At 47.2% G+C, this 18,056-nt stretch overlaps 1 protein-coding gene across 1 annotated transcript; it reads left to right on the forward strand.

Moving 5' to 3' along the window:
- The first annotated feature begins 947 nt into the window (after positions 1 to 947).
- Positions 948 to 16,717, forward strand: LOC308581235 (zinc finger protein RFP-like). Its single transcript, XM_081183765.1, has 7 exons — positions 948 to 1,433; positions 9,117 to 9,212; positions 9,695 to 9,925; positions 11,083 to 11,105; positions 12,000 to 12,118; positions 15,162 to 15,194; positions 15,923 to 16,717. Exons 1-7 carry the CDS (start codon positions 1,008 to 1,010, stop codon positions 16,441 to 16,443), a joined length of 1,449 nt encoding a protein of 482 aa, XP_081039891.1. The 5' UTR covers positions 948 to 1,007; the 3' UTR covers positions 16,444 to 16,717.
- Positions 16,718 to 18,056: the final 1,339 nt, after the last annotated feature.

The following is an 18,056-nucleotide window of genomic DNA, read 5'->3' on the forward strand; positions in this document are numbered from 1 at the left end:
TTGCTGATTCTAGTATCCATCCGGTCAGGATCAGACCCGGAGCCAGGGATAGTCCTCAGACAACGACTAAACCTGCCTCCTCTGTAATGACGTGGTCTGGTCTTAGCGTAACTCCTCCTCCTACCCGTGATCACCGAGATCGGTTGTCCCAGTGCATCCCCCCCCCCCTGTGGAACATGCCCCAGCCATTTTGTTGGCTGGGACCTACTCCTCAGCAGCCCTGACCCCTCCCCATAAGAACAAAATAACACCTTAAAAAAACAAAAACAAATAAAACAATACAAACAAAAAACAATAAAAATTACAAAAACATAAAATCAAACAAATTCCCAGGCCCAATAAACATCCATCCCACCCCCACCCCCACCCCACATACAAAAAATTCAAAATAAATTTTTAAAAACATTTTAAAAGCACTCTGCACCCCTCCAGCAGTAACAGCAACTGTCCTAGTGAGGCCCGTCAGGCCCTGCCCTGGGCCAGGTGGTAAGTGGCAGGAAGGAGCAGGGCCTTCAGACACTCACACAGGAGAGTCCTCCTGGGCAGCAGAGCGCAGCAGTCCCTGTGAGGCTTCAGGCCCTGCCCTGGGCCAGGTAGGTGGTAAGCGGCAAGAGCAGGGCCCTCAGACACTCACATAGGAGAGTCCTCCTGGGCAACAGAGCGCAGCAGTCCCTGTGAGGCTTCAGGCCCTGCCCTGGGCCAGGTAGGTGGTAAGCGGCAAGAGCAGGGCCCTCAGACACTCACACAGGAAAGTCCTCCTGGGCAGCAGAGCACAGCAGTCCTTATGAGGCTTCAGGCCCCGCACTGGGCCAGGTGGTAAGTGGCAGGAAGGAGCAGGGCCCTCAGACACCCACACAGGAGAGTCCTCCTGGGCAGCAGAGCGCAGCAGGAGAAAGAAAAAAATCACGTGGTTACTGAGTTTTTGAGTCATTTCCAGGAAGGGAAACTCCCAGTAGCTGAAAACTGAGAAAACGAAACTTAATTCTGGTCTTCAGAGCGAAGGAGCCATGGCTGCTGCTGGGGATCCCGTCCAGCGTCTCCACGATGAAGCCACTTGCTCCATCTGCCTGGAATATTTTAAGGATCCAGTGATCATCGCAGAGTGTGGGCACAACTTCTGCCGATCCTGCCTGATCCAGTGCTGGGGGAAATCGGAGGCAGAGGCTTCCTGCCCTCAGTGCAGAAAAAGAGTCCAGAGAAGGAGCCTCATCCCCAACAGGCAACTGGCTAATGTGGCAGAAATAGCCCAGAATCTCAGCCTTCAAGAGGGAAAGGAGGAAGGAGGGAAAGGAGGAGTCTGTGAGAAGCACCAGAAGCCCCTGAAGCTCTTCTGCAAAGTCCATGAAGCCCCCATCTGCCTGGTGTGTCACAGATCCAAGGCGCACAAACACCACGAGATGATTCCTCTGAAGGAGGCTTTCCAGGAGTACAAGGTAGGAGATCCCTGGATCTTGATGTGGAGAAATAGCTGTGGATTCTTCTTGGGAGGTTTTATTTTTAATTCTCAGGTCCAAAGTAGGCATGGCATGAATTGGTGGTTGTTTATGTTAGGAGTCATTCTGCAAAGAAACAGAAAAGATGATTGTAACTTTAAGAACTTTTTCTGCGAGTTCTGGCTGTGGTTTTCTAGGCTGAAGATGATGATGGTGGTGGTGATGAGTATAAAAGGGGAGAAGTTGCAGTTTGAATTTGCCTGAGAGAGAACACCCACATGCTTTGTGTTTTTGTATAGCTGTAATAAAACCTTTATTTGAGTGTTTTACACTCGGTCTCTTGGTTCTGTCGTCTGCCACCAGAAGAAAAAACACCTCTAACAATTTATTATGTAAAAAGCAGCCAAGAGGAAGCCTGAGGGCTCCTGGGAATAGGGAGTTGAAGTCTTTCTCTCTGCCAGGGGGACAAAGGGATCTTCCCTTGAAATACTCACAGCAGCTTGAAAGATTTGAACTGGGACCGTGGGAGGAAGAGAAAGGGTTAACCTCATCCACATCCCCCAGCAGGTTGCTTTGTACATATGAAGAACACTGCAAATGGAAATTGCACATACACAACCAAGTGCATGTTTCCTTTGGCTAGCAGGATCCCTCCTCAATGCCCTGCAAAGCAGAGAGCAGCAAGGGATCAGCTGGGGGGGGGGGCGGTGGCCAGGAATTGACCAGATGGTGCAGGATCCTCCCCCCAAGTATCTGCTGGAAGCAGATTTAGGAGTGTGTGTGTGTGTGTGTGTGTGGAAACACCTACTGGTGGGGAGCACGCTTATTCTGGGGGTGCTGTGGGGCCTATGCAATGAGGTAACAGCCGGGGGGGGGGGCTGAGGATCTCCTCCCATCCCAAATGGCAAAGGACTCCGTGGTTCAGAGTAGCATCTGCAAAGATTAGGGGGAAGGTGACTTTGCCATGACAACTCAGAATTGGACCTGTGCTATTATACTGTATATAAAAAATAAAATCCTCATTCTGGATCCTGCCTTAGCCCTTCCTCCTCCTCTTCCTCCTCCTCCTCCTCCTCCTCCTCCTCCTCCTCTTCCCACTTCTCCCTGGGACCTCAAGATGAGAAGTCAGGCTTGAAGTTTCCTCAGAGAAGTTCAAAGGAGCAAACATGGCTGCCTTTGCTCCTCTCCAGACTAGTTACAGTGCTCCCTTGGGTTAAGAACTTAATTTGTTCCGGAGGTCTGTTCTTAACCTGCTGGCGCACGATTTCCGTTCTCATCCTGAGGTAAAGTTCTCAACCCAAGGTACTACCAGATTTTTCGCTCCATAGGGCGCACTGGACCATAGGGCGCACCCAGTTTGTAGGGGGGGAAATCAAGAAAAATAATATTATTCCCCCCCCCAGCCCCAAAGAGCAGCGTACAGGATGCGCGCAACCTCTCCCTGCTGGAGGGGTTGCGCGTGGCTATGGCACAAGCCAAGGCAGCCAGCGGGATCCATCCTGCTGGCTGTTTTGGATTCCTCTTTAGCCCCACGCAACCTCTCCCTGCTGGGAGAGGCTGCGCTGGGCTAAAGAAGCCATAGCCCCGTTCAGCCTCTCCCTGCCGGAGGGGCTGCGCGTGGCTATCCCTGAAGCCTGGAAAGCGAGAGGGGTTGGTGTGCACCAACGCCTCTCGCTTTCCAGGCTTCAGCGAAAGCAATGCAAAGCCTTTGGAACACGGAGGGTGTCACGGCTAAAATGGCCGCTGTTTCTTTAATGCGAATAAAGCTGGGTCAGCATGACTCAGCAGCTTGCACCAAGTTGTATATATAAGTGAGAAATGTTAGTTTGGGCTGTGGCTGGTGTCTGGTGGCTGGTGTTTGGGTTGGTTGGTTGGTGCTGGTGTGTATAGGTATTCAGTCGTGTTTTGCACAAAGACTTTTAATAAAACTCTGCAAGGATATTCCCGTGGACTCTTTTTGCGCCGACAAGGAGACTGAGAAGATAAAGGGAGGTCAGAACCCTTTCCTCCTTTTTTTTGCTTTTTACAAACACTGACAGGTTATGGGCCCAGTGTTTCTGAGCATGTGCAGAGTGCAAAACGACTAACAGCATTTCAGCAAGGAGTTGGTGAGTCCTGGTGGTGTACGGAGACAGTGGCTGTGCGTTGGAGCAGTTGGTGACAAGCTGTAACTGTCTGCAGTGACGCTGGAGCGGCTAGGATCTGAGGATCAGGAAAGCACTCAGCGTCGGCTACTGGAACAGTTTGAACTGCTAGAGGACCACAGTAGGTAACTCACAGAGCGGCTACACCAGTTGCAGAGCCAGGCGGGACCTGAGGGTCAACAGAGGCAGCAGCTAGAAGCCGGTGAGTGCCAGCCAGGACCATCTAGTTGGACTCTAAAGAGAGAGTCAGGAGAGATTGCTGGAGACCCTACAGAAGGGGCTCAACAAGCACCAGCAGAGATGGCAGATTTACAGTCTTCCCAAGTTGTAAATATTGGGGGAGGCATCCCTTTTGAACTTCTCTCAGAGAGCAACTGGCTGAGTTGGTCAATTAAAATGCAGCAGTTGTTAAGGAGAGATGGACTATGGGACTGTGTTGAAACTGAGGTTTTGAGAACTGACTCTGCTGAGAAAAAACGGCTGGATGAAAGGGCTCGTGCCCAAATTATGCTGTGTTTGAGCAACTCTCAGTTATTGCACGTAGCAAATGCCAGCACAGCGTTTGAGTGCTGGAATTTATTAAGGGCAATGCATGTCAGAGAAACTGCTGGAACTATCATTTCTCTGACCAGAAGGCTGTTCAGGACTGTTATGAAAGAAGGTGAGAGTTTGGCAACTCATCTTCAAATGCTGAAATCTCTGTTTCTTCAACTACAGCAGAGAGGTAAGCGTTATGATGAGACTGACCAAACATACATTATCCTTTCAAGTTTGCCTGAAAGCTGGTTGCCCGTAATTAACAGCATGGAGAGTATGCGTCCCCGAGATCTGACCCTTGAGTATGTGGTTGGCAGATTGACCGAAGAAGCAGAAAGAAGGTCAGATAGACAGGCTGAACTCCAAGAGCGGAGGAGTTACAGCCGAGGGGGCCAGCAGCAGAATCTGCCAATGGAGCAACGCCAAGGTTTGGACTTGGCCATGGCGGTGAGGAGGTGTTATAGATGCAACCAACCCGGGCATCTCCAACATCAGTGCAGGGCAAGACTTCCAGGAGACGACATGGAGCAGAGACAGCAATCGACACAGAAACGTAAGCAGAAGGGGTTCTCTTCAGGGAAGAAGAACACGTGTTCTGCTCAGTTTGTTTCTGCAGTTTCTCGGGAGGAGAGAAAAATACCTCGAGGAACATGGTTGCTGGACTCTGGGAGTAGCAGGATTATCTGCAACAGTCGGGAGGACTTTAAGACCCTGGAGAAGCCAGCTGATGGAAAAGACTCAATTTATCTTGCTGATGGTCGTAGAAGCAAGATTGATGGCCAGGGAACATGTTTCCTGCAGTGCTTGAACACTACTCTACCAGAGACTCTGTTTATCAGCAGTTTGGACTATTGTTTACTGTCTGTAAGCTGTTTGATTAATGCAGGGTATAGTGTTAAGTTCACGCAGGATGGCTGTCTGATAAAGAATGGAACTCAGGTATGTGGCCAGGCAAAGTTGGAAAATGGGTTATATGTAATGCAGGACAAGCCTGTTAAAGCAGCCCAGGTGGTTCAGGATAATTTGCCAGTTCATAAGGGGTGTGTACATCAACTGCACAGAAAACTGGGTCACGCCAATTTCCGTGTGCTTTCAGAAATGCAAAAGGTGTGCAAGAACCTAAAAGTAAATAGCTGTAACTGTTTCCTAGATTGCAATGTATGTAAAATGGCCAAATCTAAGAGGAAGCCTGTGGCTTCTAAAAGCGACAGAGTATCTAATGAGGTTTTAGAACTTGTCCATTGTGACGTTATAGGCCCTTTTCCAAAGAAGACTGAAGGGGGCGCCAGATATGCTTTTCTGGTAATAGATGACAAATCACGTTTTAGTTGGCTGTTTTTGTTAAAGCAGAAATCTGAGTGTTTCCCCACATTCAGAGAATGGGTTGCCCAAGCTGAAAAGCTCTTCGCTCGCCCTGTTGTGCAGTTGCAAACAGATAGGGGCGGAGAATTTATGAACAAACAATTTGGGGCATGGTTGCGACGTAAGGGGATCACTCATCGCTTGACTAACCCTTATAGCCCTGCTGAAAATGGTCTGTGTGAAAGACGTGGGGCTGTAATACAGTCAGTAAAGGACTGCCTGCTAGTGGATGCAGGATTGGGCCACAACCATAGGCTGTGGGGCGAGGCTTTTCTGACAGCAAACTTTTTGATTAATAGAACCTGGTCTAGCTCTATAAAAGATATACCATATCGTGTATTGTTTGGGAAAGAACCAGAGTGGACAATGCTCCATAACTGGGGTGCCTGGGCACATGTAAATATTCCCAAAGCTCAGCGCCAGAAAGGGGGTGCTAGAGCACAGAAACTGCGGTTTGTGGGATACCAGTCCTATGGCAAAGGGTGGCGTTTCAATTTACGCCCAGGACGCGTGGTTCTGTCACGAAGTGCAGACTTCGCTGACCAGGACAGATGGACTGCGATCCATGCCAACCCTGATTGCCTACTGCCCCTGCAAGTAAGAGAAGAGGCTTCTTCTCAGCCATTGGCAACACAGGAGCAGAATGAGGAGGAGGCACATATTTCCCCAAAAGATGTGGCAATAGATAATACTTCTCTAGAGGAAGAGGAAGAAGAGCCAGAGATAAGGGGGGAAGAAGAAGTAGTTGTGCCTAGGCGCTCCCAGCGTTCAAACAAGGGTGTACCTCCTCAGCGTTTGACCCTAGGAGGAGTGAGAGTATGCAATGTGAGTTGTGTGGAACCACAGAGTTATAATGAAGTCTTAGACTTACCCCCTGGGGAACGTGCTTTGTGGGAACAAGCTATGAAAGAAGAAATGGACTCTTTTAAACGTAACAAAGTGTTTGAGATCATAATGCCGCCACCTGGTGGCAGAGTGGTGTCATGCAAATGGGATTACAAAAGGAAAACCCTTGCATCTGGGGAACCACGTTTTCGAGCCAGATTGGTAGCCAGAGGGTTCACTCAGATTAAAGGGGAGAGTTATGATGAAGTGTTTTCTCCCACTGTAAAGAGTGAAACTTTCCGTTTAATGCTTTCCATTGCTGCTGTAAGACAACTAGCAGTGCACCATTTTGATGTTGATGCTGCATATCTGCATGCAAATTTAGACCATGAAGTGTTAATGAGACAACCCCCTGGGTTTGAAGAGGAGAATGGTGCAGTCTGGCGTTTGAGAAAGGCTGTTTACGGTCTCAAACAAAGTGGAAGGTGTTGGAACCAGTGTTTAAATGAAGCCCTTGTAAAACTTGGTTTTAAAAGGAGTGTGGCTGATCCATGCTTGTACACCAAGGGGACAGGCAACAAATATCTAATGCTCTTAGTCTTTGTTGATGATTTGCTTGTAGCAGGGAGTTCCACAGATGAGATCCAGAAGCTCACAAGTCAACTAGAAAAGAGGTTTAAGCTTAAAGCCTTAGGGCCTGTAAGCAATTACTTGGGAGTAGAAGTAAGGCAGGAAGCAGATGGAAGCTTCCTATTGAGCCAGAAAGAGAAAATTCTTCATTTAATAGAGCAGTTTGGCATGGAAAACTGCAAGCCGGTTCAGACTCCCATGACACCAGATTTCCCAAAGACACTGTGTGATGATGAATTTGATCAGCCTGAGTTGTATCACTCAAAAATAGGATCACTGTTGTATTTAAGCCAGTGGTCAAGGCCAGACATTGCATGTGCTACAAATGTTCTGAGCCAACGTGTATCTAAACCCAGTACTGCCGATTGGTGTGCTTTGAAAAGGCTTATCAGATATCTAAAGGGGACATTAAATGTATGTTTGAAGATCTCTAGTGCACAAGATGAAAAACTAGAAGTATTTGTTGATGCGGACTGGGGAAGCTGTGTAGCTACTAGAAAATCTACAAGTGGAATGGTTATGATGTTTGCCAATTCCATAATTGCATGGAGGTCAAAGAAACAAGGATTTGTTGCGACCTCATCCTGTGAGGCAGAATATGTGAGCCTGTCGCTAGCATGCAATGAAATCATATGGTTTATACAGATACTAAAAGATCTAGATTGTAAAGTAGATTTGCCTATCCAAGTGTATGAAGATAGCCAATTGTGCATTGCATTAGCGGGCTCGGAAATAATGAAATCCGCATCAAAACATATTGCTATCCGTCATGCGAATGTGAGAGATTGTGTACAGAATGGGGTAATCAAACTGGAGTATTGTCAGTCACAAGATAATATTGCTGATTTGTTTACCAAGCCTTTGCCAGCAACATGCCATAATGAATTGATGACAAAACTGGGTTTATGTATATAATGCATGTATGTATTGTTTCTGTTGGGGTTTTCGCATTTAAGAAACAGAAGGGGTGTCACGGCTAAAATGGCCGCTGTTTCTTTAATGCGAATAAAGCTGGGTCAGCATGACTCAGCAGCTTGCACCAAGTTGTATATATAAGTGAGAAATGTTAGTTTGGGCTGTGGCTGGTGTCTGGTGTCTGGTGTTTGGGTTGGTTGGTTGGTGCTGGTGTGTATAGGTATTCAGTCGTGCTTTGCACAAAGACTTTTAATAAAACTCTGCAAGGATATTCCCGTGGACTCTTTTTGCGCTGACAAGGAGACTGAGAAGATAAAGGGAGGTCAGAACCCTTTCCTCCTTTTTTTTTGCTTTTTACAAACACTGACAGAGGGAGCGCTCCCTCTGCTCTTCAGAGGCTTAGCGATGCTATCGCTGAAGCCAAGGAGCCTGCATTTGCTCCATAGGATGCACACACATTTCCCCTCAATTTTTGGAGGGAGGAAAGTGCGTCCTATAGAGCGAAAAATAAGGTACTTTCGGGTTAGCGGAGTTTGTAACCTGAAGTGTTTGCAACCTGAGGTACCACTGTAGTTGCACTAGAAAACTTTCCCATCCCAGTTCTGCCGTGTTTTTCAGCCAGTGTGCTGTGGCACCTGGAGTGCCCTGAATGATGCTCAGGGGTGCTGCTGGCAACACTGGCCTCTGTCCCTCTTTCCTTCCCTCCCTCCTCGGATGCCATAGCTGCCTCCCAAAGGCTTGCGCAGCTCTTTGTTGCAGCAGCCCTGGCTACAAGCTCCGCTGGCGAATGGTGCCTCTGGGGCTGGCCAGGGGGTGTGGGCTGCCAGGAGCTGAGGCGGCCTCGGAGGAAGCAAGGAAACTGGCGAGGGGCCCTTGCTGTTGGGAAGGGACAGACAAGTCCCAGGCTCCTGTGGGGCAGCGTGAGGAGGCATCTCTTTTGGGGCTCAGAGACCAAGAGAAGGACTCCTAAGGAGAGGGGAGAGGAGGCTGAGAGAGCCCTCCGCAAGGGGGAGGGTGTTAGAGAAAGGGTGAGGGGCTGCAAGCTCCGCAAGCAAGGGGGGACCTAACTGGGATCCTGAGCCCCAAAGGGACACCGCAGAAAGAAGGTAGTTGGAACAGGTAGCCATGGACCCAAAAAGGTTGTACTTTTATTTCCTCTAGTAAACTACTTCGCTATTATAGCAAGGCCACTGGACCCAAGAAGCCTGTATAATATTCATCTCCTCTCTCTGTGTCTCAAGCAAACCGAAGTTTCCCTTTTTCTTTTCAGGGAGAGATCTGCCACCGCTTGGAGATTCTGAGGAAAGAGAGAGAGGAAATTCTGGCCTATCAAGCAGCCCTGGACAAGGAAAGCAAAGACCTCCTTGTAAGTGCCACTCTTATTACTATTGAGGAAACAAGCACTTGAAGAGTCGAGTCAGAACTGAGGAGGGATGGGAAAATCTGCCCATTTCAACTTCCCCCCATTCTCCTTTTTCCATATCAGTCTGTTTGTTTATTTATTATTATGAAAATGAATAAAATGCTAAGGTGGGTACATTCTTGTATAAATATTTTGATACGTACGTTATCCTCATAAATACATTTTTGTGAACATTACCTGGCTGAGTCAAAATAGCTAGGAAAAATGCTCCTTGCTTTAGGCTGTAGCTCTCTGCGAAATAGAAGTCAATAGAAAATTCAGTGGAGAGGGCCTCCCCTCAAATTAAAGGTTTACTTCTTTCGTAACTGGAGGTTTCATGTCTCTGAAAAATGGGAAGTGTCCTCCCTGTGAAATTCCCATCATGCTCTTCCTGATGTTTTGAAGGCTGATCACCTTCCACACTCAGACCTCCTCTTTTCTTGCAGAAATTAACAGAAACAGAGAGGCTGAAGACTGTGGAGAAGTTCAGAGAACTGCGCCAGTTCCTGGAAGAACAAGAGAAACGTCTGCTGACTCATGTGGAAAAGGTGGAGAAGGAGATTGCAGGGAGAAGGGATGAGCAGCTGGCCAGACTCTCCAGGAAACTCTCCTCTCTTGAGAGGATCATCCAGGAGATGGAGGAGAAGAGTCAGCAGCCAGCGAGTGAACTCCTGCAGGTAAGATGGTGGCAGGAACAACCAGAGGATCCAGGAAAAGGCTGCCTCCAATCCTTCATGTTCCCCTTTCATGTATGCAAGGAGTGCAGGGGCTGAGTTGATGGAGCCTCTAGTCAGGTTTGTAATGGACAGGAACACCTGAGAGACCTGGGATGCTTAACTCACCTGAATGCAGAGTAGAGATTCGTCTGTGTTCTTGATGGAACGGGAGATGATCTTCTGCTCTTTGCTGATGCTTTGTCTCCGAACGCCTCTCAGCTGTGGGGGGCTTCGTCTGGGATGCGTTCAGGCCTCCTTCCGACATGAGCCGGTCTCTTGACCAAGCTTCTCTTCCCGTTCCCTCCACAACTTCTGGGTTGATCCTCTTCCCCATGGATACAGATGGGCCCAAAATGGTGCTCAGTCACAGTGACCAAAGAGCAAGACAGAGGGACTCATCCAGACTGCTGCTTGTCCCACCCCTTTCCTCCAGGAAACCCCGCTGTTTACTGCTGAATTAGAGCAAACCTCAGCCAGGTTTTCTCCGGACTGCCATCTGCTTTGATGTTGCACGAAGGAGCAGGTTTTTTCCTGAGGGAAAGCGGCAGGGCAAAGGCAAAACCACTTGGACTCATGTTTTCTGGGCACAGGAAAGAGAGAAGTGTGGGTGAGCCCAAAGAAACACTGAGCTGTTTTTTTACCCCTTTGGAGGCATTTTATGCTGCAGGTGCTTTTTTTATTTCCAGGTGGAAAATAGAATTTGAAATTTGGGGACTGGGCCCGTGCCCTGGCAGGATTATCCTGTAGGCTTACTTACATCTGAATTGCACAATGCAAACTGGATTAAAGTTATTATAATCTAAGACTAGAGATGGTGTGAATTGTCTCTTGAACCCACAAATGTGAAATTTCCCTAAAATGCTGGTGGGTTTTCATAAGGATTTTAAACAAAAACGGCAAACTGATGTGGAAATGTGGAGATCTTGAAATCAGAACAGTTAATAATTTCACACTGGGAAAATAAAAGCTGTGAGAAACCAAAACCAGCTGATTCCGCCATCCCTCCCCAAAACCTTGGCATGTGCCAGGCAGACTGACACCCGAGGGCCAGGGTCTGAGGGGGTCTTCCCAGTGTGGCCTGTGGTGTGCAGTGAATTCCCTTCTCTTTTCCCCTCTAGGATGTGAGAAGGACCTTGCAGAGGTAAGTGGATCTGGCTCATTTCCATTAGCATCACTCTTTGAAGCTGAGATGCAAGAACCTCAGACATGGCCCTCCAGGGGCTGCGAGGGGGAGACTGTGGGACTCACTCCCTGAGGCATCTCACAGGTAAAAGCAGGGCCCCCTCTTCTGAACTTGTGCCCCCCCCAATTCTCCCTCCAAGGTTCAAGGTCAACTGCCTCCTCCCTCCCTCCCCACATCACTTCACAAAGGGATGGGGGCTCTTTTCTTTCTCTTGCACTTTCTGTTCATGGACTTTTTGGTAATTTCAAACATCTAGAAGAGAAAGTGCCAAAGATGCTTGGGAAGAGCTTAGGACATATTTCAATGCCCAACTAGAAGCCCCTCAACTCTGGTAACTCAGCCCCTTTGAGGCACTGAGGGAGGGACGGTCTGTTGGTCTAGAATGGGTGGGTTCTTTTTCTTGGGAGCGTTTCCAGCATGAGAGGCTGAAGGTGGAGAGAGGGGGTGAAGGGAGGGTGGAGGTTGTTCTCCTTGACCACTGGGCAGCTTTGGACATCACTCACATCCTCTGGAGAAGCTCAGGGAGGGAGGGAGTGCAGGCATTCCACCTCAGGGGTCTCATTCTTAAGTCCTGGGACCTTCCCAGAAAGTTGTTAGGGGGCAGCGTCATTGGAAGCCATGGGAGCCCTCCGGTGGTGTCGCTTGGGGTTACATCTTGTCCCTTGTGCTGTCTAGCATCCTTACGAAGCCACTGACAGCTGTCCTCAGGGGTTTTGGACTGAGGTCTCATCTGTGGTAGAAATAAACCTGTTGGGAAATAAACTTCCACTTTGTTCATGTTATTGAAATCACCTGCAATAATTAGGGAGATGGGGCCACAATGGGGCCATTCATTGTTTTTCTTTTCACCAGGTATGAGGAAAGAGAGAGTCCAGAGAAGCCACTGCCTTTCCCTCCAGAGCTAAGGAACAGGATCTTGGAATCCTGTGATCTAAATCACCTTGTGGAGGATACAATGAAACAATGGAAAGGTAATGAAAACTGGCTGCCAGGATTTCACACCGGGAATTCTGTTACTTCTTCAGAACTGAACATGCCAGGTTCTTATTGCATGGAATTGAGTAACCCCAGGATACCTTCCTTCTTGGTGCTCCAGCCTTCATTTCCTGTCCCCCAGAATGGCTCCTGTATATTGTGACGCTGGATCCTGTAAAGAAAGCCTGAACCAGAGTGTAGAGCAAAGTTAGGATTTTTTCCTCCCATGTGCATCTGTTTACAGTTATACGAAACCTCCTTTTCCTTGTGGTTTCCTGTCTGCACAATCTGAGTTTGTCCTTTTGGAGGTTCTCCTGCTCTGAATGGAGTCAAGGGGCATTAAGAAGCCCCCCGTTCCCCCTCTGCCTCCTGCTCAGGCTTCTTTCTCAGCCGTGGAGCCAAGGCCTGAGCCGCCTCCTCCTCAGACGTCCCCCTGCAGCTGCCATATCTAGGGCTTCAGCCTTCAAGATCTTCTCATTGAGAGTGGAAGCAAGAGCACATGAGCACCAAAGGGAACAATTATGCTTGTGAAGAACCTTAAAGATTTGTAGAAGGTTTGTGAGGAAGGGTTTTCTTTTGCATGAGAGCTCTGCCAATTCTTCCTCATTAAACTTCACTTCTCCTTATGTTTCACAATTTTGGCTTTATTTATTTTTTTAAATAATCTTTATTAAAGTTTCAAAAGGTTACAAAAAAACCCGAAAAACAAAAGAAAACACAAAAAACAACAAAAAAGGTACCACCTTTTACGTCTCATTTTCAATAACTTCTTTTCATGACTTCCCCACGCCTCCCCTTATTGTATTCCAGCTCCAGTTGTTTGTTCAAACAAGTTTTTATCCTTAGTGTCTTAACTATAATTTGTTAATTTACTTAACCATAATTTGTTAATATAATTCTTTGTAATAGGTTTAAACCTTATTTCATTATTATGCTTAGTTTAATTTATTCAGCAATTTTTAAAATATATACCTTAATCATATATGAAAGAAAAAAGAGATAAAGAGACAAGAAAAAAGATACCTTTCCTAAGGTTATCCCTAGTTCCCATCCACCGATTCCCCATTCTTATAATGATAAAGAACATAAAATTTTTACACTGCAAAATAAAAATCAGGCCCCCTTTGGACTTCTAAACCCCACCCTTCTCTCCCCAGTTTCAATCCCAAACCAAAGTCCAATTAGTCCATCTTTTTAGCCTGGTGAACTTACATCCGAGGCTCTCAAATCTCTCTCAGTCCCTTTCAGCCGGCTTCTTCGGAGGTCTCTCATACTGAACACCCAAGCTCGAAGAGGTACCTTCTCAGTACTGACCATGTTTCTTCCAGCCAGGCCTACTTGTTTAAAGGTGGAGCTCCAGCTCTGTTTCTTGAATCTATATGTCCCAAATAGTCCAGCTTTCACCTTGATCGAATTAGAGTTCATCTTGGCAGGTCTCCGGCTCTCATTTATCTTCTGTAACATTTCAGCCACCCCTTCTTAATGCTCCTCCTGTTCAGCAAATGTCCTTTCCTCCTCTTCAATCTTTGGTTTTTTTTCTTGTCCAGCTGCCTGTGTTTTGAACATCAAGTCCCTTTCCAGCTCAGTAGGGTAGCCGTGTTGGTCTGCCATAGTCCAAATAAAAAAATTCCTTCCTGTAGCACCTTAAAGACCAACTAAGTTAGTTCTTGGTATAAGCTTTCGTGTGCATGCACACTTCTTCAGATACAGCTCAGTAGGTATATTTTCTGTTGACTTCGGTTTTGTAGGACTTGTAGACAAAACATGGCCTTGCTTGAACATCTCTCGCAGCTTTCCCATGAGAAAGATAAGCTCTTGCAAGTCAGCTCGTATTTCCCGACCTAGTTCCATTCTTGTAATGTCCAAGAATCCCCTCTAGAGGGATTCTGGTTACTTAGTGTTCCTTTCCCTTCCGATCCAAAAGTCAGATTTATTTGTATCAGTCTTTCTTTACTTTCAATATTTTGTAGCAATATAACCGGTTAAAATTTAAGCTTTCGGTTTTTCCCAACTTTGACAGCTAATTTGACAGCTTTCAAAGGTTTTCTGTAGATCCTCAGCAGGCTCTTTTCACGGGTTACTCCCGGGCTTGAGAAAGGTGGTACTTAATCCAAACAAATAAACGCTTGTCCTCCAGCACATTAACTTAGACTTTTAAATCCGTGGAATTTATATCGGCTAATGGCGGATTCCCTCCGAGCTCCGGAGGGAATCGGCTTCACAGGGGGCTGGGTCTTGCCGTGCCGGCAACACGGGGACCCTTAAAAACCACGGGCACGGAGCCCGTGGACATGGTGACTCGGCGGGCACCGTTAGCGCCCTCCCGACTCGTGAAGGAGCCTTTTTAAAGGCTACCGAACGGGTGCCGGGGAGTGGCGTGGTGCTGTGAGTCTTCTGCTTCCCCTGCCGAGCGAAGCCGCATGCCATTTGTCGGAGAGCGCTGACTTCTTCCTGCTAAAATTTGGACTTAAAATCAAGAACAACAACCCGTGAGTAATTTGGAAATTGGATTACAAATAATTCGTTTGTGGATTTGGTACGAACGGGGGAGGTGAAAAAAAAAAGGAAGTCCGTCTCCCCTTTATTGTAAACAGTTTAAAGCAAGGATCTGCCAACACAATTTTGGCTTTAATGATTCCCTCCCCCCCCCCACTTTACTTGGGGAAGATGTTAAGGCTGCCTCCATCTCCCCTCTGCCTCCTTTTACGGGATTCCTATTGCTCTGCCTCCCCTCCAGTCCTCCAATGTAGAGCCCAATTTAGGGACAAAGTTCAGAGACCAGCAGGATTCATGCTGAATATTTTTATTCTCTTATTTGTAAGCTTGCTTTATGATTGCTGAGTTTTAAAGCTTTAGTTATTTTCATAGATTCTTCCTATGATTTTCTTGTTTTTAATTATTATTTTTACAATTTAATTAATATTTAATAATTGTACTTGAATTTAAGGATGCCACATTATGAAGTGTTACTTTTGTATGGATATTTATTTCTGGTGGAAGAGTGTTGCCCTTACACTTTATATCTTTCTGCTTCCTCAGATGCTCTGCTATTCAGTGAACAGATTCAGAAAGGTAAATTTCCAGGAGAGGAACAATTTGACAGGAGGGATGGGGACTGATATTTCATGGGTGTTGAACCGTCTGCTCTGCAGACTTTGGGACACCCTTCAATGGCGTCACTCTGGGAAACAGTCCTCTGTTTGGGTTCTTTGTCTGTCCCATGAATGAACTGGGAGAGGGTTTGTAGGCTTGGCCTGGGGGCAGAGCTTGGCCCTGCGAAGAACCTGCTGTGAACTACCCTGACCTATGGATGAAGGACAGTAGGCAAATGTGATGATGATGATGATGATGATTTATTACAGGGGGGTCCCCATCTCCCAGCCCAACCCAGAGGTCCCCAAAGGCCAATTCCCACAGAGATTGTCAGAGGAAAGCAGCTTCTCTCCTCTCCTGCCTCCTCCAATTCTCCTCTCTTTCCCCTTAGATAACACAGAAGAGATGAGTAAAAGGTTTCCTGGGTGGTTTTTTCTCTTAGAAAATGCCTGGGTTGAGAGGAGGGCAGGCACCATACACATCGAATATAAGAAAGTGAAGGGAACTGATTTAAAATCAAACAAGGAAGATATTTATTCTGTTGAAAGTCTGCAAGGAGTCTCACTCTTGCATGTGATCCAAAGAAATCCCATTCATCTGAAAGGGAATCTGGGTTTTTCGGGGTTATTATTATTATCAGGATGTCCGTTTCTGTCTCTCAGCTGACTCTGCATATTCTTCTCTTTCCCTCATCTTCTTCCCAACAGCAAATGTCACTCTGGATCCAGACACAGCCCATCCCAAACTCATCCTGTCCGAGGATCGGAAAAGCGTGACATTGGGAGACAAACCTCAAGCCCTGCCTAATAATCCTGAGAGATTCAGTGATTGGCCTTGTGTGTTGGGACGTGAGGGATTCACAGCAGGCAGCCATTTCTGGGAAGTCACTGTAGGAAGTGGGAAAGATTGGGTTTTGGGGGTCGCCAGGAAGTCTGTGGAGAGAAAGGGGTACTTCTCCTTTAGACCTGAGTGGGGAATCTGGGCTGTGGAGAAGTGGGAAAGCGAGTACTTTGCCTGCACCTCCCCTGATGACACTCCTCTGTCCCTGTTTTGGGAGCCCAGGAGGATCCGGGTGACTCTGGACTATGAAGGGGGACGTGTGTCTCTTTCTGACGCTGACTCAGGATCCGAACTCTACACGTTCTCAGGAGCCTCGTTCTCTGGAGAGACCCTCCTCCCTTTCTTTGATCTGGAGGGAAATTATAAAACCCAGCTCAGTATCTCCTGAGGAGACTAAATCTGCCTCTCAGGCCCAGCAGGAGTTTCTCTCCAGACCAGAGTGACCGACATAAAAACCATTTACCCGCCAAGAGCAGGTTGGGCAGTTTTCCAAGGGCCCTTTGAGAGGATTCATTCCAGTCAAAATCAGCAGAAATAACAGAACAAAAATGGGTTACTCTTCCTTTGCATTTTCTTTCCTTTTCCCAGAATTCCCTCTGCAGCTTACTTCTTAAAGAGACAGTCACACTTTTAGAAGTCCTAATAAATTTTCTCACCTTCAATCTTCTTTTCCTTTTCAAATGTCTGATTTGGCAGAGGACGAGACTCTTAATCTCAGGGTTATGGGTCTGAGCCCCATGTTGGGCAAATGTTTCCTGCACTGCAGGGGGTGGGACTAGAGGACCTTCAGAGTCCCTCACATTTCTGCAATTCTAGGAAACCTTCCTCTCCCCACAATGCCTTATGCAGCTGTGAAAATGCAAGCATCACTGGATTAATAGAGGACATCAGGCAGCATACCTCCTTGCTCTGGAGACCTCAGGCGGGAAGAAATTGTAAAAGAAATTGAACAAGGCGTCGGCTTCAAATATCCTCTGCAAATACAGCCTCAACTTCTTTGTCAGAAATAAACCCCATTGCCTTGAGTGGGGCTTCTGCCCTGTTAAAATTTGTGTTTAGGGTTGATGCGTTGACGTTCCTTATTTACAAGCTGGATTCTGTACTGTATATCGGGGGCTTCAAATGGGGTGTCCTCTGGATAGTGCTGGACTCTCAATCTAAGGGTCACCAGCTGGAGCATCACGTTGAAAATAGCATGCGGGCAGAATTTCATGTCTGTTGAAAATAGTGTCTGGGCAGAATTTTCAGAAATCAGTTAAAATGTCTGGAAAAATCTCGACATATGGCAGCTCAAATCAAGAGTGTTGTGGTTTTTTGGGCAAATTTCCTTAAAAAATAGCTTTAAAACATTCTCTTTTTTTGCAGGGAGATCTTGCTCAACAACATCTGTGTCTGGCAGAGTTGAGCCAAACATCCCCCACTCAGGTTCTGCTGTCCCAGAAAACACCATTTAAAGATGGACGCCCAAGACCCCCCACACGCTCCCACTCCTGATATTGCAATGCCAAGCCTTGCAAAATCACAGCCCCCAGTCCCATCCCTAAGCAGCTGCTGACAGACAGTGTAATGTAGTGGTTAGAGTGTGGGACCAGGACCCGGGAGGCCAGGGTTCAAATCCCCACTCGGGCATGAAGCTCACTGGTGACCTTGAGCCAGTCACGGGCTCTGCCTAGCCCACCTCACAGGGTGGTTGTTCTGGGGATTATAAGAGTAAGGGGAGAACCTGGAGCTCCTTGGCATAAAGGTGGGATATAAAGCACTCCATTGTGGGCCCAATTTTATGGAACTCCCTTCCAGGTTGCGTTCAGACAGACCCTTCTCCCTGTTGAGCCTACTGAAGACATCATCATCATCATCCTAGCAGGCTTATTTTATATTTTCCACTCCATTCCAAAGTACGGAATACTTTGTGCACTGCTTAGAGACAATGGCAATCAAGCGGCATAGAAATGGTTGAGACAAATTAAACAGGGCTGGGAAGTTGCTCAGTGATGGGGCACA

Source organism: Podarcis bocagei, assembly GCF_964188305.1.
Source record: "Podarcis bocagei genome assembly, chromosome: 2".
Taxonomy (NCBI): Eukaryota; Metazoa; Chordata; class Lepidosauria; order Squamata; family Lacertidae; genus Podarcis; species Podarcis bocagei.